This window comes from Scyliorhinus canicula, chromosome 10 (assembly GCF_902713615.1).
Source record: "Scyliorhinus canicula chromosome 10, sScyCan1.1, whole genome shotgun sequence".
Taxonomy (NCBI): Eukaryota; Metazoa; Chordata; class Chondrichthyes; order Carcharhiniformes; family Scyliorhinidae; genus Scyliorhinus; species Scyliorhinus canicula.
The window spans coordinates 184,660,445-184,686,583 of NC_052155.1; the positions used below are offsets into that span (position 1 = coordinate 184,660,445).

At 45.5% G+C, this 26,139-nt stretch overlaps 1 protein-coding gene across 3 annotated transcripts in view; it reads right to left on the reverse strand.

Moving 5' to 3' along the window:
* fam91a1 (family with sequence similarity 91 member A1) overlaps window positions 1-26,139 on the reverse strand; it is a 69,712-nt gene that overhangs the window by 35,977 nt on the left and 7,596 nt on the right. For all 3 annotated transcript variants that reach the window (XM_038810307.1, XM_038810308.1, XM_038810306.1), the window contains exons 2-8: window positions 13,898-13,982; window positions 12,394-12,545; window positions 9,567-9,624; window positions 6,480-6,547; window positions 6,023-6,136; window positions 2,896-2,986; window positions 584-646 (exon numbers count right to left, since the gene is read on the reverse strand). In XM_038810307.1, the coding sequence (XP_038666235.1) occupies window positions 584-646; window positions 2,896-2,986; window positions 6,023-6,136; window positions 6,480-6,547; window positions 9,567-9,624; window positions 12,394-12,545; window positions 13,898-13,982 (631 nt within the window). The remainder of the gene's footprint in view (window positions 1-583; window positions 647-2,895; window positions 2,987-6,022; window positions 6,137-6,479; window positions 6,548-9,566; window positions 9,625-12,393; window positions 12,546-13,897; window positions 13,983-26,139) is intronic.

Below are 26,139 nucleotides of genomic sequence, written 5' to 3' on the forward strand. Positions count from 1 at the left end.
GGTTTCTAGCTTAACTGGTATTAAACCATTCACTTCCTACAATGGATTTTTACCAAACAAAGTCATTGGATAACATAAAATGATACAGAACTGAAGGAGACCATTCAGCCTGTGCCAGCTCTTTCTCCAATAGCTCCACCCCCCCCCCCCCACCCCCCCACCCCCGCACTTTTGCCAGCAGCCAAATCCTTTCTTTTCAAGTACTTATCCAATTATTTGCTGAAAAGTTACTCCTGAAACTGCTTCCACCATTCTTTCAGGCAGCGCATCCTAAATCATAACTCACTTATGCATCCATCTTCTGCTCCCCCCACCTAGTCATTTGCCAATTAAATCGATGGCCTCTGGTTATCAACCATTCTGCCAGTGGAAAGATTTTCTCCTTAGTCTCATCAAAACTCTTCAAGATTTCTAACTCTTTCAATATTTCCCTCAACCTGCCCTGCTCCAAAGGAAAACAATCCATGCCTGTACCAGTGCTTAAAATAGGGATTCATTAATTCATACATCCATTTGCATCATAAATTCTGGTAAATTTGGTCACATTAGGATTGTCAAATTGAACTTCAAAGAAACTGCTCACCTGCTATGCAGCTGTCATCTGATATTGGGACATCAAGGTAAATGAAGCCCTTGTTATATAAACCTGCAATGCAAGAGGGAAAGCGGATCAATTAAGTGCAAACAAAAAGTATGAACTCGCCTTCTTGAAAAAATACAAGTTTTGGTAAAACGCACACATTCAGCAACTTTCGAATAAAAAATGGCGAGGATTTTTAACTCCGAGAAACTGAACAGACCTCCACCTTTTGAGCATTGGGTCCATCCTGGTAAGACACACAGTAAAGCACCTTCTACTCTTCCCCAAAAATCTGATTACACCCTACTTTCAGAATAGCAGCCTTTTCTGTACCATTGGGACAACTTTCAATCTCCATTGGTTACCTTCTGACTTTGACAAGCAGGTCAATGTAATATCAATCACTGCTAAAAGAGGGACACTATAGTTCCATGAGCACGCTGTCACACCATGAAGGCAAACACAGAAAAGTTAAATATTAACGGTACAGAAAGAGGCCATTTGGCCCTCGTGCCTATGTTAGAAGTACATGAGTGAGAATGGAACAGAAGGCTATGTGGATGGGGTTAGATGAAGGATGATGGGAAGAGGCTGGTGTGGAACATAAAGGCTATTACAATCTGGTTAAAGCAAATGGCTGGTTTCAGTGCAGGACACACTTTGTAACTTAGTTGGAAACTCCCAAGTTCATTTCTCGTAGGATTCCTGCAGCTAATTGGTAAACAAGACCTTCACCCTTCAACACAGTTAAACAAAACAAATTCCAACGCTGGTAGATACAAGGCAAGGTTTATGCTGGGTGAATAGTTTCCTTGCAATGACAGCTAAATGCAAGAGTCCAGCGTAAGTCACCCCAGAACATAATAGATGCAAATTCATGGCACAAAGCACCCCATCGTTCTGCATTAATTGGTGGTCTTAATCAGAGATCCTACAAAGCGCTATCACATGGGTGGGGAAAACTGTGGGTTAAAGCACATTTCTTAGAAAACAGTCCTCTGTATCGGATCCATATTATGACCCAACCCAAGTCGCATTCAGATTTCTCGGAACAGGGAACTTGACAGGGTGGATAATGAAAGGATGTTTCCCCTAGTAAGGGAACCTAGGTTTACAAATTAGGGGTCTCCTATTTTAGACATAGATGAGGAGAATTTATTTTATCACAGAGGGTCATTAATCTATGAAATTCTCTTCCCCAGAGAACAGCGGAAGTTGGGTCATTGAATACATTCAAGGTTGAGTTATGATAGGTTCTTGATAAACAAGGGAGTCAGTGGTTACGGGGAGAGGGAGACAGGTAAGTGGAATTGAGACCACAGGTGATGTTATCAAGTGGTGGAACAGGCTTGAGGGGCTGATTGGCCTACTCCTGTTCCTATTTGTGTTTCAAGGAGCTGCTGGCTGGCAGGCAGATAACAAAGGAGTGTGGTCATAAAAGGCAGATGATGCTTCAGTTAAGTCTCAGTCTAGACAACTTCCATTACAGAAATTTAAGATTATGAAATGCGCGAGAGGAAGGCCGCTTCAGCTTAATGCCAGAAAACGGTGGCGTTGGCTTACACCCTGCGCAAATCTTACTCTCCCTTGGTGAGCTTGATAGCCAACCAGCAAGGAAGTCATGGTAAACTTGGATTGAAACATAGCTACACCACATTTTGAGAACTGTGCACGATTCTGGTCTCTATGTTCTTAAATAATAAGGATATAGACACTAGAGAAGGTGCAAAAATCAGGAAAGATTAACAGTTTCCACTCCATTTCTCCAGAAAAGAGAAGGCCATGGAGTGACCCGATTGGGGTTTTTAAGATTATGAAAACATTTGATAGGGTAGACATAGAGAAGATGTTTCAACTGGCAGATGAGACCAAAAACTAGGGACCATAAATATAAGGTAGTCACTGATAAATCCACGACTGGAGTTCAGGAGAAACTTCTTTACCCAGAAAGTAGACCACGCTACCACAGGGAGAGGCTGAGGCAAGTGGAATAGATCCATTGAAGGGGAAGCTTGATGCACATGAAGGAGAAAGGTATAGAAGGGTAACCACTGCGCTGCCCCAACCACTGCATTTGAATTACATGAACAAGGACTGCTAAATCTCTATTGACCATAACTGTTGATAGTTATTTTGCCATTTGAAAAGAATACTCCACCTCATCCCTTAAGTTTAGTCGAAAATGGATGACAGCACACTTGCCTGCTTTGAAATCTATTTGTCCCAATCTTACCCAGTTTGCGGATGACTGGGCCATTTAAGGTTCAGGGTCCAGCAAGACAGGTTTTAATGTAATGTCAATCCTAAATACTCACCGAGAACCACGTTGTGTTCCAATATTCCAGCCAGCTGAGGTCCCAAATCAATGATTTTATCAATTGAACTCTTCTCGGGCCCTGAACAAATCTAGGGGCAATAAGACAGCCATTCTCAAAACGATCTCAAACAGAAAATATATTTACAACACTACAAAGGTCAGTTGTAATGTCCTTAGTTGTTAAGTGTCGGCATTGTTGGATTCAGCAATAACCTGCTCACGGATGCTCAGTTTGAGTTCCGCCAGGATCACTCAGCTCCTGACCTCATTACAGCCAAACATGGATGAAAGAGCTGAACTCAAGAGGTGAGGTGAGAGACATCAAGATAGCATTTGACTGAGGGTAGCATCAATGAACTCAAGCAAAACTGAAATCAATGGGAACCGGGGGGGGGAGGGGGGGCAACTCTCCACTGGTTGGAGTCACACCCGGCACAAAGGAAGATGGTTGTGGTGGTTTCAATCATCTCAGATCCAGGACATCACTGCAGGAGTTCCTCAGGGTAGTGTCCTAGACCCAACCATCTTCAGCTGCTTCATCATTGACCTCCCTTCCATCATAAGGACAGAAATGGGGATGTTTGCAGATGACTGCACCACGTTCAGCACTATTCGAGACTCCTCAGATACTGAAGCAGTCCATGTCCAAATGCAGCACGACCTGGACGATATCCAGGCTTGGGCTGACAAGTGCATCACACAAGTGCCAGGCAATGACCATCTCCTACAAGAGAGAATCTAACCATCACCCCTTGACATTCAATGGCATTACCATCGCTGAATGCCGCACTATCAACATCCTGGTGACCACTGACCAGAAACTGAACTGGACTAGCCATATAAATACTGTGGCTACCAGGGCAGGTAAAGACTAGGAATCCTAACGGCGAGTAACTCACCTCCTGGCTCCCCAAAGCTTGTCCACCATCTACAAGGCACAAGTCAGGAGTGTAATGTAATAGTCTCCACTTGCTTGGATGAGTGCAGCAGCAACAACACTCAAGAAGCTCGACGCCATCCAGGACAAAGCAGCCCGCTTGATTGCTACCCTTTCAATAAACATTCAATCCTTTCACCACCGATAAACGGTGGCAGCCGTGTGTATCATCTACAAGATGCACTGCAGGAACTCACCAAAGTTCCTTCGGCAACACCTTCCAAACCCACGGCCACTACGCATCTAGAAGGACAAGAGCAGCAGATATCTGGGAATACCATCACCTGGAGGTCCCCCTCCAAATTCATTCACCATCCTGACTTGGAAACATATCACTGTTCCTTCAATGTCGCTGGGTCAAAATGCTGGAACTCCCTCCCTAACAGCACTGTGGGTGTAACGATTCATGAAGGCAGCTCACCACCACCTTCTGAAGAGCAACTAGGGATGGGCAATAAATGCTGGCCTAACCAGCGATACTCATCATATCCCATAAATGAATTAAAACAAATACCACACCGATATACTTTCAGATGTGGAATTAGGGTCTATCTACAATCTGGTTTGATAGACAGTCATGTACACGTCAATTCAGAACTAACATTGGAGTTCACAGAATCTCTGCAGTGCAAAAGGAGGCCATTCGGCCCATCGGGTCTGCACAGACCCTCTGAAAGAGCACTCCACCCAAGCCCACTTCCCCACCCTATCCCAATAACCCCTTAACCTAATCTACACATCCCTCAATACTAAGGGGAAATTTATCATGGCCAATCCACCTAACCTGCACATCTTTGGACTGTGGCAGGAAACCGGAGTACCCGGAGGAAACCCACGCAGACACAGGGAGGAAGTGCAAACTCCACACAAACAGTGACCAGAGGTCGGAATGGAACCTGGGTCCCTGGAGGTATGATGCAGCAGTGCTAATCACTGTACCAGCGTGCCGCCCGGTTCAAGCAACTGTTCCACTGTTTGGTTAAATCCACCCTCCCCAGCAGGCTATCAATAAGCAGCAGTGGTTGACTTTATTTCTGAGCCGGCCCGGTTCTCAATGGTGCATCATCCCTTATCTCATTGGGCACTTAGAATTATAGAATTTACAGTGCAGGAGGAGGCCATTCGGCCCATCAATTCTGCATCGGCCCTTGAAAAGAGCAGCCAACTTAATCCCCCACCTCCACCCCACCCCGTCACTGTTTTTAACATAAAAATTTACCATTCCTTCAGACAGCAACATAACCTTCAATAGCAATGCCAGTCAATCTCCCGGTCTTTTCACTTTCTTCCAATCTTCCCATTGGGCGCCATACTTTCACTGTGCCCTCTTAAACTTTTATGCTCGCTGATCCTAAATGTTCTTTACTCAGCATCATCTGTCCTTTACCTCCACCTCACAAATTAGGTAGTTTAACGCGATGCTGAGCTTTATTCTACTGTCCCAATTTAGGCAGTCAACGCAGTGCTGAGCTTCGTTCTATTCTCTTTCCCTCCAACCCTTTCTTTAAATTTGAAACTGAAACATCCCATCAACAAGTCTTGACCTTTCTGCTGACTTCAGATTCCGTGATTCACCTGGACCCTAGACCATTACCCCAGCCTCCGAGCCTCTTGATGTTCATTTTTAAGCCAATGAAATTAAAATTGTCAATCGCTCATCTCCTTCGCATACTCCCAATTATCTTCCTCCAAACCTGCACCTTTGCATTCCCTTCGGTCCATTCCTCGCACGTTAGCAAACCCACTGACAAATGGGAGGCTTTCGCTGGATGGGGTAAAAGAGCCTATCGCTCATCACTGCTGAATGACAATTCTCCAACAACGCCGGTCATCGCTACTCCGAGACACTACAACTAAACATTATTCCATCATTTCCCAGATTGTCATTGTCCTCATCACCTCTTGGAAATCTCTCTCCCCCCCCCCCCAATCCTGTCATCAAGCTCCGTCAACCAAACTCAAACAGCCCGTTTCTACCTCTTCCTCTAGAGAGACAAATTAGACAGCCTTGATAAACCAAACGTTTCAGCCTACTTTTGTCTCACCAAACTACGCTTACTCTTTTCCGCACTGCACAAGAATGGCAGTCTGGATTTTCACACTTGGGTCCAATTAACCACAATACGTAGAGCACGAGAACACATCTTATACAATAAATATTACTTTGGTCTGTTCGTTTTAACATTACCTTGATATCATCCTCGGTGATGAAACCAGCCTGCACCACCCACCATGGCTCAATGGTAATTTCCACGGGTTTCACTGGCAGCAGGTCACGAGCTGTTTTCCGTCTGAAAAATTTCTGGCGAAATGGTTATTTTTCACAATTAGTGAATACAGTTTTCTCTGCAATTAAGAAAAGCCAACATAATCCACAAAGTACCCATGTTGGAGTCCCAACATACGTTTGTCAATATCATACACAGAGTTCCATTGGGAGGGAGGGAGGGGGGGAGGGGGGGAGGAAGGGAGGGAGGGAGGGAGAGACAGACAGACATATGGGTGATATTCTGAATCTGGTCACCTTACGCCCATGGATACAAAATACCAAGACAAGGTGCTCAATTTTCCAATACAAAAATCACACCTCGTCAATAAATGAACAACTTCACTTTCCTTCAATTGACAAAACAAATGGGACTCACTTTTGATGATCTACATTGATTCATGAGGTCAATGTACTGGTTCCTTCCAATGCCTAGAAGTCTCAGACCTTTATACATAAAAAAAATAAGATCACACTCAAGAAAAAAGCTTCATTGCTCACATTTAATAGCTATTCCCCAACAGATAAGATGCACGCTCTTCCCTTTAAGCCAGCTCTGATAACTCAAGTTGCTGCAGCTTTATCATTAAAATTGTTAAATAAAATTCACCACATTCTGAAAACCAAACAATGTGCATTTTATAGTGTAGCCACCTGGGGTGGCCACGTCCCGATTGAAAATGGACACTCGCAAGGAGTGCAGGGGAAAACGGACAACACCAGAGAAAACAAGCAGGTGCAAGGTTTCCTGTGTATTAAGGTTTGCAGAACCCAGACAGAACTGAAACCAATAGCCATGAACATGTTAATGAGCTATCTCCAGGGACAAAAAGAAACATTGAAACAATCGAGACCAAGACAGACTCCCCGCGCCAGTGGGAGCTAAAACAAAGGCAGGCCAACGGCCACATAGGGCCCGCCCAACGATCAGGGAACACCTCCGGTATTGGAGAAAATCGATAGGAACGATTGGGACATGGTCCAATTAATTGGGACCAAGTCCGGGGACCGCCCAGAAGGGCGCAAAACCCCATGGGACTATAAGATAGCGTCCCCAAATTCAGTTCGCTCTCTTGGCTCTTGGCTAGCAGCTGCACCAGAACAAGTAAGTCTAAGGTCAACGCACGCTACGAGATAGACGCTCCTAGCTACTATTCCGTACCAGTTTGAAGCCAGCAGTATCAGAACCGGACAACGGCCATTGTTCCTCTGACTGGGTGGGTCACTCGAAGCTAAGTATAGGTTTTAGTAGCAGTTGTACTTTAGTGAGTAGAGTTTATGCATGAGTAATAATTGACTGTGTGTATAATAAATGTGTACTGATTTCAAACTTACTAACTGGTGTATTGAGTCATTGATCAGTACTTGGCTTTAAACCCTGCGGTGGTATCAGAAAGATACCTGGCGACTCTTGAGCAAAGGTAATTAAAACAGAGCAAATTAAGGGAAAGCATAACGAGCAACAATAGTGTCAGCTATGACCCAGTGGGCCTAGTGTTAAGGTTAGGAAACTACATGTAATCTATTAGTGATAGGGTTGAAGTTTAAAAGTTTAAATATTATTTTGTTTTCTTTTGTTTTAATAAAGTTTATTTATAAAGCCCTATTTCTTATATTATCACTCCCGAACGGATCGTTCTTTCTGCACCGTCTTAAAACTTAAAAAAGTTACGCGTCTGGTTCAGTATTTACCCATTGTTGAGAGCTGGCCAGGCATCCATAACACTTGTTACCTTTAAGCACAGTTGAACATCCCAAACCACTTCACAGGAGTTTCAAATCCAAGCTGCATTAGGAGATATTAGGATAGGCGACAAGAGGTTTGTTCGAAAGAGGTAGATGTTATGCAGCGTTTGAAAGGAGGGGGAGAAATTCAGAAAAGTCTCAGGAGGGAACTCCAGAGTTTAGGGCCCAGGCAGTTGAAGACATTATCGCTACTGATGCAGCAATGAGAATTGTGGGATTTGCAAGAGGCCAGAAATAGAAGGGTGCGGAGATCACGGAGGATAATAGGTCTGGGAATGTTTTCATGAAATAAATATGTATTTCAGACAGGACAGTTCTTAAAGAAACCAACATAGACCATGGACATAGAACGATGGACTTCATTCCTTCCATTTCTTTTGCTTTATTCAGCAGGCAAAAACAAAGTTCTGGAAGCTCACTTTTTAAAATCGATAATTTTCTGAGCCGTTCTCTCTCCAAACAAGGCAACAGGTTTATAAACACAAAATGGCATTGCCCAGAGTGGATGTACGGGTCGGAATTCTCCTTCCGTTTGCGCCGGTGGGAATCTCCATCCCGCTGCAGTGAATGGAGCCTTGGCTGATCGGCAAGTTCTCCATTCTCACCGGCAGGGAAATCTCGGATCGGAGAATCCCGGATTCCTGACCTTCATTAGTGTGTGTGTGTAACCTGCTCTTGGGTCCCTGACAATAGTAGTCGCCAGCCTACGTTAGAAACCTTGTCTCCAGATCTTCAACCAGGCTGAAGAACACTGTTTCAAGTTTATTGTCTCCACCCCAGCTCCTCAGCGTAAGACCAAGCACACGACAAAAAAAAAAGAGCAGCAATGCCTCACTAGAAAGAAAGACTGAACTTCTGGAAACACCTTTCGCCACCTCAGCTTTCAAAAGTGCAGAATTAGAATAAAATTTAATGTACGAATCTAGGAGTATCTACTTTAGAACGGTGCGAGCGCTGAGAAAAATGCTGATTAATTATTAATAGATTTGTATATTATTCCACCTTGGTTAATACTGATTTTGAACATTCAACCATTTACTAGAGCCGCAAAAACCTAAAAGTTAATAGACATCCATGTTCCTCCAATCTGGCCTCTTTCTCGACTCTCATCCCCAGCTTGAATCACTCCACCATTGGCAGCAAGTCCTCCAGTTGCAAAGGCCCTAATTCCCTCCCTAAGCCTCTCTTGCCCCCCCCCCCCCCCCCCCCCCCCCCCCCCTCCCCCAAGCCTCTCTGCCTCCCTACCTCTTCCAATTGCTGCTTAAAACCTATGGCTGAAATTTTCCCGGCCGTTCCCACCGGCAGGATCTTCTGTTCCCGCCAACGGCAAACCCCTGCCATGGGTTTCCCGGCAGCGAAGAGCACAAACAACAGGAAATCCCATCAACAGCGGTGGGACTGGAGCATCCTCGCCACCAGCCAATGTCGGGCCTCCTCTGCAAGACACACCGTGGATCGGGGGGGATTCCACCCTGTGTCTACGGCCAATCCTTTGATCAGCCGCTCCATTGTCTTCTTGGGTGGCTCGATGTCAAATCTGGTTTGACACTCCTGTGAAATTGGGATGTTTTACAACATAAAGGTGGTTCTATGATCTATGTATGCAAGTTCAGGTTGTTGTTACTTGGGAGTTCAGTCGGCAGTGCTTCAGAGATTGGGCTGAAGTGCGCTTGGCATGATCAGTTTTATTCAGAGAGCATTAAGCGTATGAAAGACTTACAATCAGCAGCTGTGAAGTTAGGTAACGAATCGTAACTCTTTTCACTGTTCATAATATCCTAAAAAAAAGGGAGAAAAAAGGAAAATGTTTTTTTTTAAATTTGGTTTTGCAAAATAAAATGATAGCTCCATTGGAGTCCAAAACTGAAGAGATATTGCGGCTGTTGAACTTGTAATTCTATCCCTGCACGGGTCTATAAATCCACCCACAGGTTGCAATTAGGCAGCTTGCAGGTACCAACGTAGCTCGGCAACTTCTCAGTTTGCATTCACCAATTTTAACAGCAGCAGCTAGCGTTTGAATGTTCTCCAGCTGGTGCTGCAGAACAGTTACACTCTAATTGTTGCCTTCAGGCTCTGGCTTTTGACTCCTGTTGTCAATCTCCCCGAAGGGCTGAACTGAGAATCGAGTTCCTCCACGTGCAATTTTGTATAAGATGGGTGGAGGCACCAAGCACTTGGAGAAAAATAAACTAACGGGGGACCAATAAAACATGGATTTTAGAAGATTATGCTGATGGGGTGAAGCAAAGAAAGGTAAAAAGGAGGCTCGCGTGGAGCTTAGATACATGGCATGGGCTGTCAGAAATTAGCCATATAATCTATGTAGAATTATACAACATAGAAGGTGGCCATTTTGCCCATTGTACCTGTGCTGGCCCTTTGGCAGAGCTCCCAATTAACCCCAGTTACTACAGTCCTGAGAATCTTCAAGTTAGATGTTACACTGTAATCTTTCATAGTCAGCAGCTTTAGGGTGCTATGATGTAAATGTATTAGCACAGCATGTAATGGTTAAAGACAGGTAACCAAAAGAAAACTATTTTTGCATGACTCAAGATTTCATTTCAGTTGACTTGCTGAAGATGGCCAATGTAAAAGGCTATTTCTGTTTCTTAAGCCACGCACTAACTAAGGGCAAGAAAGCAGCAGGCAATAGATATAGAACAGTACAGCACAGAACAGGCCCTTCGGCCCTCAATGTTGTGCCGAGCCATGATCACCCTACTCAAACCCACGTATCCACCCTATACCTGTAACCCAACAACCCCCCCCCCATTAACCTTACTTTTTTTTAGGACACTACGGGCAATTTAGCATGGCCAATCCACCTAACCCGCACATCTTTGGACTGTGGGAGGAAACCGGAGCACCCGGAGAAAACCCACGCACACAGGGGGAGGACGTGCAGACTCCACACAGACAGTGACCCAGCCGGGAATCGAACCTGGGACCCTGGAGCTGTGAAGCATTTATGCTAACCACCATGCTACCCTGCTGCCCCAAGCTACAAGCAAACCTTAACAAGTACTGCTCTTAATCCGGAATCAGAGTTGAATGACAATTCTCCAACACAATTTTCTTTTGCATGTGGTGAAAAAATCTGGTAGTGCATTAACAAAACTAATCGCTGGCCAATTCCCATGGTTAGAATTAGAGTGATCTGAGGTTGTTTGCACCATGGTGCCTCTAATGCCTCCTTGGTTGGGCTGTCCAATTCGTCCTACCTGGGCCTAGCACTGTTAAAAATCTGGACTACAAGGAATGAAGCAAATAGGACAGAATCACTGACCACAACAGAAACAACTTTGGGCAGTGGATTCATAAAATTAGATAGATAGAACAGTACAGCACAGAATAGGCACTCAATGTTGTGCCGAGCATTGTCCGAAATCAAGCTATCCCACTCCCTGTCATTCTGGTGTGCTCCATGTGCCTATCCAATAACCGCTTGAAAGTTCCTAAAGTGTCCGACTCCACTATCACAGCAGGCAGTCCATTCCACACCCTAACCACTCGCAGATTTGGAAGGTGCCGTCAAAGGAAGCTGGATGAGATGCATCCTGTAGGTGGTACACACTGCAGCCACTGTGCACTGTTGACGGAAGCAGCGAATGTTTAAGGTGGAGGACGGGGCGCCAATCAACCACTACCGCATACTCAAATTATCAAAGACTTTCCTGGGTCAACTTCAGAACAATGCAAGGGAAGCTCCCTGTGAAATGAGTGGAACTGCACATCACAAAATACATTTAATAATCTTCTATTATTGTCACAAGTAGGCTCACATTAACACTGCATTAACACTGCAATGAAGTTACTGTGAAAATTCCCTAAACGTCACACTCCCTGCGACACAGAGGGAGAATTCAGAATGTCCAATTCACATTAACAAGCACCTCTTTTGAAACTTGTGGGAGGAAACCGGAGCACCCGGAGGAAACCCACGCAGACACGGGGAGAGCCGTGCAGATTCCGCACATACAGTGACCCAAGCCAGGAATTCAACTTGGGACCCTGGCGCTGTGAAGCCACAGTGCTAACCACTGTGCTGCGGTGCCGCCCCTTGATTTAATGACCTAAAATGGCAGGACTCCATGAGCAGAAGATTGAATATCGTGGCAGATACTCTTTCCACCTGTCCCCACTTTCTCCAAAAAACCCTTTTTTTTTAAGTTAAGGGAAGAGGATTCAAGGTTATAGCGATATTTCCCATAGACTTTTCCATTTAATAATCAAAGGGTGAACGAGAAGCTTTCTGGCAATGACACTGGACTGCCTTTAAAGGGGTGGGAATCCCAAATGCTGAAGCCACTGGAACTAGTTACCTCTATGGGGGAGTTGGATTTTATAGCAGGAACAGGCAATGTAGGATTTGATGTTCTGTTGCTAGTAATCTGAACTCCAATGAATAGAAGCAATCCTGGCTACAGCTGAAATAACTTCAGTTGCTGTCATCAAATTCCCAGTGGATACAGTTTTACCTCAGGAGAGTGCATAAATTTAAAAAACTTGACAATTTAACGTCCCTGAATGCTGAAACTCACCTCCATAATTCCTATATAATAGGAAAAAGGTGTAACTCGTAGTCCTTTTACCATAATATCAGATAAATGATATGGATACAGCATGAGATGTTCTCTGCTATATTTAAGCAGCTCTTCATAGTACTTGCGTTCATCTTTCTTGATGTATCTCACTGGGGGGAGGAAGGGGGTGAATACAAAGAGAAAACAAACAGTCAGTAGAATCACAACAACAATAACCCGCATTTATATTGCGCCAAGCAAAATGTTCCAAGGCAATGTTTCGCAGGAGCATTTGCAATCACAATTTGACACCGGGCCACTTATTAGGACGGGTGACCAAAATCTTAGTCAAAGAGTTTGGTTTTGAGCAGCATCTTACGGGCGTCGGCTTAGGGAGGAAGTTCTTGTGCTTGGGAAAGGGAGAGAGGGGTGGGGGTGGAGAGCAACTGAAGGCACAGTCACCAATGGGGGAGCTATCAGAATCAGTGATACACAGGACCGGCCAATTGTCTGACCATCTTTCAGACTGGGTAATGCAGCGCAGTTTGGAACAAGCCAATTTAGGGTTCATAAAAGAAATCCCAGACATATAATGGTAATATTCCAATTTAATTTCTGGCAAACGTGTGTTGGTATGGAAAAAAGGGATTAAGGGCCATTTTGTATTCATCCTCAGATATGGGCATTGCTGGCACGGCCAACATGTCCTACTCATCTCCAATTGCCTTTGAGAAGGTGGTGGTGAGCTACTTTCTTGAACCACTGCAGTTCATGCAGTGTAGGTAGACTCACAGTGTGGTTAACAAAAGAAGGATGATAATAGTTCTAGGTGAGAGCGGTGTGGCTTGGAGGAGTACTTGCATGGGCGGCACGGCAGCACAGTGGTTATCACTGTTGCTTCACAGCTCCAGGGTCCCAGGTTCGATTCCCGGCTTGGGTCACTATCTGTGCGGAGTCTACACCTTCTCCCCGTGCTTGCGTGGTTTCCTCTGGCTGCTCCGGTTTCCTCCCAGAGATGTGCAGGTTAGGTAGATTGGCCATGCTAAATTCCACTTACTGTCCAAAAAGGTTAGGTGGGTTTACTGGGTTAGGGGATAAGGTGGAGGTGTGGGCTTAAGTAGGGTGTTCTTTCCAAAGGCCGGTGCAGACTCGATGGGCCGAGTGGCCTCCTTCTGCTCTGTACATTCTATGATTCTATGGTGCTTCCATGCAGCTACTGATGTTATGCTTCTGGGTAGTTTTCAATAGAGCCACTGGCAGGTTGTCGCAGTCCATCTTACAGATGGCACACACTGCAGTCATGGTGCACTGGTGACAGTGGGAGTAAGTAGTTAATCTGGTGGCTGGTTAGAGAAATTTGTTTTTCATTCATACAAGTTGCATACTTCCAATGCACTGGGGAAACTGTGTAGGAGTTTGCACTTAGCCTCACATGACCTGTTGGGACATGATGAACGGAATAAGTACAATTGAAAACGCTGTACACCAGACTTCACTGATACAACATTATAGTTCCATTTACCCAAGTTGCTTCTGTACCGCAGCTGATTGCGGATGCTGTAAAGCAGAACTTGTTTCTCATACTCGCGCTGCGAGTTTCCCAGACCCTGTCAAAAAAAACAAACCAGAAAGCAGATGTCACCTTCCTCATTGATCGTCAGTTTTATCATAAGAATATTGACTCGAGTGAAGAAACATCCTATGGACAGTTACAAAAATAGATCACAATTAAGAGAGTGCATTCTTGCGCTAACAGAAAATGAGATGCCGAGAATATTTGTTTTTCAGTGATATTGATTAAGGAATAAATACCGGCCGGACACCAGGGATAATTTACCTACGCTTTGGCAAAATGACACGAGGAGATCTTTTGTGTCCACCTGAAAGGGCAGCTGGGGCTTCAGCTTAACACCTTGTCTGAAAGGTAGCACCTAAGACAGTACAGCATTCCCCTCAAGGCTGCACTAGGAATATTAGCCGACATTGAGTGCTCTCAAGTCTCTGGAATGGGGCTTGAACCCATAGCTTCCCAACCCAGAGGCAAGAGGGTGATCCACAGCTGACACCTTTTTACATACTCCATGTGACTTTTACGCACGAGTGAGCTCTTCCTCTGGGCACTCTCTGACTCACGTCAGCTCCACCACTGCATGAACCCAGCACTAAAAACACATTTCAGTGTTTGAAATATCAAAACATTTGAAACAAGGGGCGTTTCCCACAATTAAAACTCTGATGATGATTTGGATACTGCATGTCAATACAATTACATTCTCATACGCAGGATTGTGGCTAAAAGTTAATAGTTATATGTAATACTTCGTAGAAACACAGAAAATAGGAGCAGGAGGAGGCTATTCGGCCCTTCGAGCCTGCTCCGTCATTCAAAATCATCATGGCTGATCCTCTATTTCAATACCACACTCCCGCGCTTTCCCCATACCCCTTGATCTAATTATTTTCACAAGTTTTATTTGCAATGGAGACTGATAACACCCGAATTGTCTCCTTCACTAAAACAAAAACAGTGCATTAGATTAATTTGCCCTCGGAGTCAGAATTGGATTAGATTGGATTTCTTTATTGTCATGTGTACCGAGGTACAGTGAAAAGTATTTTTCTGCGAGCAGCTCAACAGATCATTAAGTACATGGAAAAAAAGGGAATAAAAGAAAATACATAATTGAGCAACACAAGATACTACATAAGCACCGACATCGAATGAAGCATATAGGGGTATGGTGTTAATGAGGTAAGTCAATAAGAGGGTCATTTAGGAGTCTGGCAACAGTGGGGAAGAAGCTGTTTTTGAGTCTGTTCATGCGTGTTCTCAGACTTCTGTATCTCTTGCCCGATGGAAGAGGTTGGAAGAGGGATTAAACTGGGTGGGAGGGGGCTTTGATTATGCTGCCTGCTTTCCCCAGGCAGCGGGAGGTGTAGATGGAGTCAATGGATAGGAAGCAGGTCCGTGTGATGGACTGGGCTGTGTTCACGACTCTCTGACGGTTCTTACGGTCCTGGGCCGATCAGTTGCAATACCAGGCTGTGATGCAGCCAGATAGGATGCTTTCTATGGTGCATCTATAAAAGTTGGTACGGGTTAATGTGGACATGCCGAATTTCCTTAGTTTCCTGAGGAAGTATAGGCGCTGCGTGCTTTTTTGGTGGTAGCGTCGACATGGGTGGACCAGGACAGATTTTTGAGATGTGCACCCCTAGGAATTTGAAACTGCTAACCATCTCCACCTCGGCCCCGTTGTTGCTGACAGGGGTGTGTACAGTACTTTGCTTCCTGAAGTCAATGACCAGCTCTTTAGTTTTACTGGCATTGAGGGAGAGATTGTTGTTGCTTCACCATTCCACTAGGTTCTCTAGCTCCCTCCTGTATTCTGAATCGTCGTTATTCGAGATCCGGCCCACTATGGTCGTATCGTCAGCAAACTTGTAGATGGAGTTGGGATCAAATTTTGCCACGCAGTCATGTGTGTACAGGGAGTAGAGTAGGGTTAGGGTTAGGGTCCGCCATTTCGGGGGCCCTGGGTCATGGGCAGGGGCTTCCTGATGCAAGTTGGGCTGAGTCCCATGGTCTGTTCCCTCCTTGGGCGCTCCTGGGGTCGGGTCTTGAAGTAGGCCCGGTCGGGCATCCACGTGGATTTTCTTTTTGGTTGTGGTTTCTAGTCCCACTCCAGGAACTCTTGAGCACAAAAATTCAGGCTAGCACACCCAGTGGCATGGAGGGAGAATGCTGCACTGTCATGGGTGCCGTCTTTCAGCTGCGACATCAAACCAAAGCCCTATCTGCCCTTTCCGGTGGACTTTAAAGATCCGGGACACTATCTTTAGGAGAGTAGGGACGCTCTCCCCAGTGTTCTGTCCAATATTATCCCTCAACCAACATCACGAAAATAACAAATCAAATGAAACTCAGCACAAGATAGATGGACAGTGACTCAGTAAACGTATCGAATAGCAATGAATGAAAAAGCTGTAGACATTACGGGACGAAGTAAGAGCGCGCAGCAGAAAATGCCAAAGCTACAATCAGGTACAATCCAGTCAATCAGTAAATTCATAATGCACCAGCCATACCGATGAATCAATAAACAAAGAGATGGGCCACTGACACAGGTATAAATGTAATTGGCATGAGATTGAGTGGCGAGGAGACCAGAGAAAAAGTAGATAAATTAACAAGGCAGCAGCTAACAGACTGCAGCTAACAGCTAACAGTGGAAGCTTTGGAACGGATGCAGAGGAGATTTACCAGGATGTTGCCTGGTATGGAGGGAAAATCTTATGAGGAAAGGCTGATGGACTTGAGGTTGTTTTCGTTAGAGAGAAGAAGGTTAAGAGGTGACTTAATAGAGGCATACAAAATGATCAGAGGGTTAGATAGGGTGGACAGTGAGAGCCTTCTCCCGCGGATGGGGGTGGCTAGCACGAGGGGACATAGCTTTAAATTGAGGGGTAATAGATATAGGACAGAGGTCAGAGGTGGGTTTTTTACGCAAAGAGTGGTGAGGCCGTGGAATGCCCTACCTGCAACAGTAGTGAACTCGCCAACATTGAGGGCATTTAAAAGTTTATTGGATAAGCATATGGATGATAAGGGCATAGTGTAGGTTAGATGGCCTTTAGTTTTTTTTTTCCATGTCGGTGCAACATCAAGGGCCGAAGGGCCTGTACTGCGCTGTATCGTTCTATGTTCTATGTTCTAGATCCACGGAGCAGAGAGCATTGCAATGTCTCAGCAGATCAATGGAACAAATCGTGTTAATGGTACTGTGGGCACACCAAACTAATGAAGCAGATTGAGACAGGAACAGGGCAGCACGGTAGCATTGTGGATAGCACAATCGCTTCACAGCTCCAGGGTCCCAGGTTCGATTCCGGCTCGGGTCACTGTCTGTGCGGAGTCTACACATCCTCCCCGTGTGTGCATGGGTTTCATCCAGGTGCTCCGGCTTCCTCCCACAGTCCAAAGATGTGCAAGTTAGGTGGATTGGACATGATAAATTGCCCTTAGTGTCCAAAATTGCCCTTAGTGTTGGGTGAGGTTACTGGGTTATGGGGATAGGGTGGAGGTGTTAACCTTGGGTAGGGTGCTCTTTCCAGGAGCCGGTGCAGACTCGATGGGCCGAATGACCTCCTTCTGCTCTGTAAATTCTATGATCAAATCAATAGAACTGTAGAAGTGGATTTCATTTGGAACTTCGCTGATAGGGTTAATATAACAGTTCTGAAAAGCTCTGTGAAAGAGATGTCAACAGGTCAAGGGATGAAATAAAGGGAGTGTGTCTGACCGGCATCTGTAAAAGCAAAGATGTCAGAAGGTTATGGGATGGAATATAGGGAGGGTGGCATTGGTACTAATTAATGTTCTGACCCGTATCTGTAAAAGCAGAGAGGTCAAAAAGGCAAAGAATGGAATGAATGGGAACCGTTACTTTATTGCAGAGATAACATAATTAAGCTCGTTTGACCAGTTGGAACAAATAAACATTGAAATGTTAAAGGAAGGGCCTTGGAATGAGATAAGCCAGATGGCCATGGGATACAAAAACCTTTGTATTAATATTAATAGTGACTTGTGCTAATGATTATGTCAAAAATAACCTCCCGACCTCGAAGAATAATTCCATATATGTACATGTTCTGGATCCTTGCCAAATCATTGGTGTATCTAGGAATTTAAGGGGACCACCTCTAAGCTGTGATTGTATAAAGAGACAGTCCATATTTTGGACTTTGGCACTTCTCGAAGGTGGTTACCCGACTGCTTAGAGATTTGTCCCGGCCGTAAATAAACGAATATTCGTTACTGACGTGTTCGAGTGTTTTACTTCTGGACTGACGATCAGATACGTGAAAGTGCAATTCACATTTGGTGGCCCGTACGGGGATCTCCAGAGGGGTCTGCGCAACTAACCGGCGTAATTGACTGAGCTCGTTCAAAGTAGAGGACGAATTTGGCCCCCAACGTGAGTAAAAATTTCTTTTCCACCTTGGTATTCGCCTACTACTAGTTTGATCGTTGCTCAGCCTTGCCGTTGGTTTGTCGAGAAGCCTCTGCGAGATCCAGGTCAGTCCAGCGAACCCGTTTTAAAGAGGGTAAGTGAGTGAACCCTGTGGTTATCGTCTCTAGGGGCAGCCTGGGACTGCCGCCGTGATTCCAGGCAGCGTTCGCTGGAGTTACGGGCGGGGTTGCCAGGACTGCTGGGGGCAGCCTGAGGAGCCGCCGTGATTCCAGGCAGCGTTCGCTGGAGTTACGGGCGGGGTTCTCAGGATTGCTAGGGGACGGTTAACGGGCTGTGGGCAGCCTGGGACTGCCGCCGTGATTCCAGGCAGCGTTCGCTGGAGTTACGGGCGGGGTTGCCAGGACTGCTAGAGGCAGCCTGAGGAGCCGCTGTGATTCCAGGCAGCGTTCGCTGGAGTTACGGGCGGGGTTCTCAGGATTGCTAGGGGACGGTTAACGGGCTGTGGGCTCCGGACGGGACTGCCGCCGTGATTCCAGGCAGCGTTCTCTGGAAGTTACGGGCGGGGTTCTCGGAGCCTATCCCCCGGTATAACCCATACCTTCACCGAAGAATTTTACCTACTTACCCCTTAATAGCATTGGTGTCCTGGGTCCTGTGTTATTAAGGAAGTGAAGTAAGCTAATAACCACTTAAAATCTGGTCTTCTTGAGTTGTGTTAGCTGTTTAAACTCGGCTGCTTTCCTTGTCTTTCTCCAGCAGGCTGTCTCTCTCTCTCTCTCTCTCTCCTGTTGCTGTGACAGAGTGCTGCTGCTTCTGCTCCCTGGGTTTATATTCTCTTTCGAAGAGTTATTAAGTTTTAACGACTGTATTGTATATGGGCTTGTTTCACTTTGATAGTTTAAAAGTATCTTTGATGTAAACATCTTACTACAACTCGTTATTCATTTCAGGCATATCGTCTCCTCTCAGATTTGATTTAAAAAATGCTTTTGTTTCAATAGTTAACTTTTATTTCTGTGATTTCAAATCGTTTAATTTTCCAATTGTCCCCAGTTCATAACTTTGCCTTTGATTTTGACTTAAATGTTGTTTCTCGTAGCCAGGTCATCTCCAATTTTCTTTTAATTAACTTGATGTTTGTAGAATTTTACCCCTTAAATTGACACTAAATTCGACTGAGCATCTTCCATTCTTTCCAGCTGTTTACTAAGAGAGTTTATTTCAATTAAGGTGTGAAACTTTGCTCTTAGCTGTATGCTAAAATTTAACTTGGTTGTGACTTGAAAGACTTGCCTGTTTTAAACATTCGTCACTTAATGCAATTGAAACTCTCATCCATGCTTTTTCAGATGCTTTCTGAGATAGTTACATTCCATGAAGGTGTGAGCCATTGTTTCTGCTGAAGCCTGTTTGTGAGCAAGAATCTGCATTTTATAACCCTGCTCTTTGCAGCTGCTATTAACCTTTTGTGGGATCTTTCCCTGTACCCTCTTAAACCAGATATTGCCAGACTTTCATGTTTCAAATGACACATTTTTCTGTATTATCAAGAACCCACCGCAAAGAAATTAATTGCCTTGTGGAGGGAATACTGTCAGTCAGTGAAAGATGCATCTATACTGGCTAGCTGGCAGGCAAATGCCTCAAAATTGGGTATTGGCCTCACCAAGGGGGGAATTGTTAAAACAGTAGAGGTCTTACAAAGGGAATGTCAAGAATATAAGAAACGTAAGGATGCTAATCCTACCCTGGCGCCGGTCAGCAATGCGAAGCAAGGTTGGGAGGAGGGGGACGATGGGGATGAGGAACATCTGTTCAATTGCGGGGGACGTCAGAAGCCCCCACAGCCCCCACAGCCCCCAAAGCCCCCACAGCCCCCACAGCCCCCACAGCCCCCACAGCCCCCACAGCCCCCACAGCCACCTCCGCCACCGCCCCTGGAATGTGATCAGTATTATGAGTAACTCAGTATGTTCAGAACTACATTGGTCTCAGAATAAACAGATAAAGAATTTGTGCTGAGCAGTTTCGAAACTGCTGCGTTGAAATTGACACTGCATGGCTCCGCAGGGTCCTAGTGCCCGCAGATCACAAACAGTCACTAGCAGAACCACCTCAAGGAGGCACTCCTCCAGGCCCCTGCCCTTGGTCGACCCTTATATGATCGCCCTTTTCAGCTCTATTGCACAGTCCTTGCCGACTGCGCCACAGCTGTCCTGACCCAACGCCACGGCGACCGCTGTCGCCCGGTTGCATACTACTCCTCTAAACTCGATCCGGTGGCCCTTGGCTATCCTATCTGTACCCAAATTCTTGCAGCTATCTACAACAGCCTGCAATCGGCTGCTAATATTACCCTCCAACAAGATATCACTGTCTATAGTTCCCATTCTGTTACGGCCCTTTTGGGACAGCTACAGACTCAGCATCTCACGATGGCTCGTCAGAATAGATATGAGATTGCTCTCCTTAATAACCCAAAGGTCCAGTTTGCCCACTGCACCACTATCAACCCTGCTAACTTTTTGACGCATCCTCCCACAGACATGCTCGACCCAACTCATGACTGTCTGCAACTGTTGCAGGAAGTCTCCTCGGTTCGAGACAACCTCTCCGATATACCCCTCCCAAGTGCAGATTGTTCCTTTTTCACCGATGGAAGTTCTTCCGTCGGCGAAAGGGGGGATAGACAATCTGGCTATGCAATCATCGATCAAGACGGTGATGGAAAAACAGAGGATTTCTAACCTCCGCTGGTACACCCATCTCACACCAGCAGTTAGTAACCCAGTTATTGCAGGCCCTTATGCTCCCAGACAAGATAGCGGTGATAAAATGCGCAGCGCATACAAAAGGCACAGGACTGGTGGAAACGGGCAACAGGAGAGCGGACGAGAAGGCAAAAGAAATTTCTAAATCTGGCAAACTAATGGTGCCTAGAATGATGAGGCAGACTAAAACCCCCTCGGGAAAGTCCCCCTCTGAAAAACCTATGCCAACCATTGCTGACATAATCCAAATGTAGGAGGACGCTCCTGCAACTGCTGTAAATATGTGGAAAAACTTAGGATGTATATATGATATCGAAAATAAGCTGTGGGTCACCCCGGTAGGACAAACATGTATGACCGATGCATTCGCAGCCTGGGTGACCGAATGTGTACACTTTGCAACTCACTGTGGAGCTCGTGCCACAGGGGACATATTGTTAAAAAGCTGGTGGCACCCACGACTGCAAGAAATGGCCCAACAAATTAGCAGTCGGTGCCTAATCTGTCAACAGCACAACCCCGGTAAGGCCGTCCCCTGTGATCCTGGCACAACCCCCTTACCTGAGGGTCCATTTGAGACCCTGCAAATGGATTACATTGAGTTGGAAAGATGCCAATGCTATAAATATGTGTTAGTCATTGTGGACACTTTTAGCAAATGGATCGAGGCCTACCCGACTACGGATAACAAGGCCTCGACAGTAGTTAAGGTGTTAATGCGAGAAATTGTTCCGCGATTTGGAATTCCAGCCCGGCTGAGCTCTGACAATGGTCCCCACTTCATAGGTCAAATCAATAAGGAATTCTGTGCTCTGCTTGGAATAAAGCAACAGTTTCATTGTGCCTACAGACCACAAGCCGCTGGAGTGGTGGAAAGGGCTAATCAGACTCTAAAGACTAAACTCGCTAAACTACAAGCAGACACTGGGGCCACTTGGCTCAAACTCCTGCCTTTAGCACTCTTCCAGCTACGTGCCACCCCCGCAGGAAAAACTCACCTAAGCCCAGCGGAAATACTATATGGCAGACCCTTTCGAACGCCTTGGGACAGCAGTGTTCCACGGAATGTTCAATTCCATTACATGACTACCGAGATGGCTAATTATATATTAACACTAACTAGAATTTTGAAAGGATTACACTCCCGAGTTCGTGCCACCCAGGAAGAAGTCCCATCCATTACTCATGACGTCTCCATCAACCCTGGGGATTATGTCCTAATTCGAAATTGGACACGTAAAGGTTTGGAACCTCGATGGGAGGGTCCCCTACAGGTTCTACTCACTACCCCCACTGCAGTAAAAGTGGAGGGCCGGAACGCATGGGTACATATGCACCATTGTAAGTTAATTAAGTATCCATGATGTTCTAAACTTTTCCTTTAAGTCCTAGGAACACGAGTACCAGGATGAAGTCCCTCTTCACCGTCACAATACTCGCCACCCTGCTCTCTCTCGCTGCATCCGGAAGAAGGAGATGCCCGTATGGAAGCCGACGTCCACCCCTGTGCCGAGAAGGAACCCCACGATGTGGAACAACGACAGATCTCCGATGGATCACCACCGCTATCAAAACCTGCCCGACCACCGTTCCTCCCGACGACCAGAAGCCCCGATTCCTGATTACGTACATGGTTCTGATCTACGATCGCCGCACATGCCGGTGGAACCACCGGTGCATTGATAAGGACAGGGTACAAATTTTACCATCAAGGACTACTCACCCCTACTCGCCTTCCAGAAGGAAGCGGGCAACGCACCATGTAACGGCGAATTCATTTCTGTTTATGTCCTATGTCTATGCTAAGAAAGTGGGTGTCTCCTCTTGCTGGGTATGTACACAGGTCCCGACCCATGCCCATGGAGGCATTCCCTTGATATCTGTTCCTTTCTCGATCGAACAGACGGCTGAATGGGTTATATTCCAGAACAGGACAGTAACTAGTCACTCTGCCTTACCAACCAGGGCCTCCAGGTCCTCCTCTGTAAACCACAGGGAAGCAGCCCAAGAATGGCTGAGTGCCGGCTACCCTTTGCGGGATTTCTTTGGTTGGCGACAGCCATCTTACTCAGCAGATCGCACACCCCCGTTCTTCAATATCCAGAACCCCCAGACCGGAACGGTCTGCTTACTCCGGGAAGTACGAACTCCTGGAACATATGTGTTAGGAACCAGTTCATGTAAGTACACTTTTGGTCTTACTGACTGGAAAGGCCACGCCATCATCAATAACATTATTAACCACACAGGGGGACCTGTGCTATCATAGGGACCGAATGTTGCACTTACATTCCAGACAGTTCAGAGAATATCACGCGTCTGGTAACCCATATCAGAGATGGAGTACAGCGCTTGCGACTCGCCGGTCAGGCTGACTGGTGGAGCTGGATGTGGTCCAATTCTTGGGCCACTTACCTATTCCATGGGCTCATTATCTTCGTTACCATCTGTTTGTTGCTCTGTATCATAGCTACTGGTGTGAAATGCCTATGCAACCGTTTGGGTGCCACTGCATTACCACAGATGCTTCAGAGATCCGCCCTAGACGAAAAAGAAACACTGGTTCCACCTACCCCTGACCTATATGAGGAAGTGGCATCCTGCCGGAGCCTAGTAGAGGAGGAGTACCTCCGCCTCGCTCTCATTTCCATCTAAAGTATCCTGAGTGTTATGTGATCAAGGAATGATCAAAGGGGGGAATGTAGAAGTGGATTTCATTTGGAACTTCGCTGATAGGGTTAATATAACAGTTCTGAAAAGCTCTGTGAAAGAGATGTCAACAGGTCAAGGGATGAAATAAAGGGAGTGTGTCTGACCGGCATCTGTAAAAGCAAAGATGTCAGAAGGTTATGGGATGGAATATAGGGAGGGTGGCATTGGTACTAATTAATGTTCTGACCCGTATCTGTAAAAGCAGAGAGGTCAAAAAGGCAAAGAATGGAATGAATGGGAACCGTTACTTTATTGCAGAGATAACATAATTAAGCTCGTTTGACCAGTTGGAACAAATAAACATTTAAATGTTAAAGGAAGGGCCTTGGAATGAGATAAGCCAGATGGCCATGGGATACAAAAACCTTTGTATTAATATTAATAGTGACTTGTGCTAATGATTATGTCAAAAATAACCTCCCGACCTCGAAGAATAATTCCATATATGTACATGTTCTGGATCCTTGCCAAATCATTGGTGTATCTAGGAATTTAAGGGGACCACCTCTAAGCTGTGATTGTATAAAGAGACAGTCCATATTTTGGACTTTGGCACTTCTCAAAGGTGGTTACCCGACTGCTTAGAGATTTGTCCCGGCCGTAAATAAACGAATATTCGTTACTGACGTGTTCGAGTGTTTTACTTCTGGACTGACGATCAGATACGTGAAAGTGCAATTCACAGAACAATGGAGAGGTAAATTCAGAAAGCAAGCAAAAATCTATAAATTAGCAAAGCAGTTTGCACAACAGCAGAATTATAAGTTAACAAAGGAGCAGGCACCCGTGAATTAAGAGGGTAACAGGCGCCAGTCAATTCCAGGCCTTGCAAGTGCAACTTTCAGTTTGCGATTTGGAGGGTGCAAGCAGCAAAGGGGGGGTCAAGGTGAGTGATTACATACAATCTGCCAATAGAATGGGCCAGGCAGCTCAAAGTCTGGCACAAGCCACAGTCCAAAACAGGCCAAAAACAAGAGGACATGGAGGGCCAGGTGCCAATTTATTGGATGAAGATTGAGATTTGATTAACATGAAAAGAGGTCAGGTGGAGTAAATGGTCAGATTTCAGTTACTTGATCCACACAGCACCTTCTACAAACAACAAGGCACATTTAGCTAGCAACGTCAATGTGACAAAAAGTCCCAAAACAGATTAGCAAACAAAATTCAACACTGAGCCACACAAGAGATTAAGACATAAGAGTGAAAGGGCAATGAAAGGTTGCAAGTCTTACAGGAGAAAGGGTTACAGAGGCTTCCAGCATTCACACCCAGCATCAAGAGCATGGCGTGACGTACCAAAAATATAATGTAAATCTTTTAGCATTTCTAATGTAAGTATAGCCATTAAAGCGTGACAAAAAAAAGGAGAATGGGAAGTACATTGTGGGGACAGGAAGTGCATGCCATTCACAGATCTTTCAATATCAGACAAGTTACTCAGTAGTGCAAGATTTGAGTATTGCTGAACGTCTGTTGTCCACATTGTCATAACCCTGCACATTATTCCTTTTCAGATAATCCAATTTCCTCTGGAATGCCTTGATTAAATCTGCACCCCCTCCCCCTCCACATACTCTCAGGCAGTGCATTCCAGATACTAACCACGCACTGAGCGAGAAGGTTTCTCGTGTCTCCATTGCTTCTTTTGACAATAACCTTATATCTCCATCCTCTCCTTCTCAATTCTTCCATCAACTCTGTCCAGCTACCTCAAGATTTTGAGTTCTGTCTAATCTCCTCTCAATTTTCTCTTTTCAAAGAGAAATAGACTGGAGAAGCTGGGACTATCTATGTAACAGGGATCCTCATCCCAGAACCATTCTCATGAATTCTTTCCAACTCCCTCTTAATGCCTGATCCGTAACTTCAACCACCCACCTTGGTGCTGTAATCCTCAATATCCTTGACTGACAAAAGTAGGCAAAAGGTCATCCATCTGAAACATTAACTCTGTTTCCCTTTCTATACAGACTGCCAGACCGCTAAACATTTCCAGCATTTTCTGATATTCATTAATTGACCATGATAAGCAGTCCAGCAATTGGCCAGGCCATCTGCTTCTTTTATTTTTCAGTACTCTTAGTCCTGGCTTCTGGATTACGACTCCAGTAACATAACCACTTTATGACTGTACCAATGTAAGTTCCAAAGTATTGTAATCCATTCATAGGATGTGGGAGTCGCTAGTTAGGCCAGCATTTATTGCCCATCCCTAGTTGCTCTTCAGAAGGTGGTGGTGAGCTGCTTTCTTGAACCACTGCAGTTCTTGAGGTTTGATGTGGTGTATATGGATTTCAGTA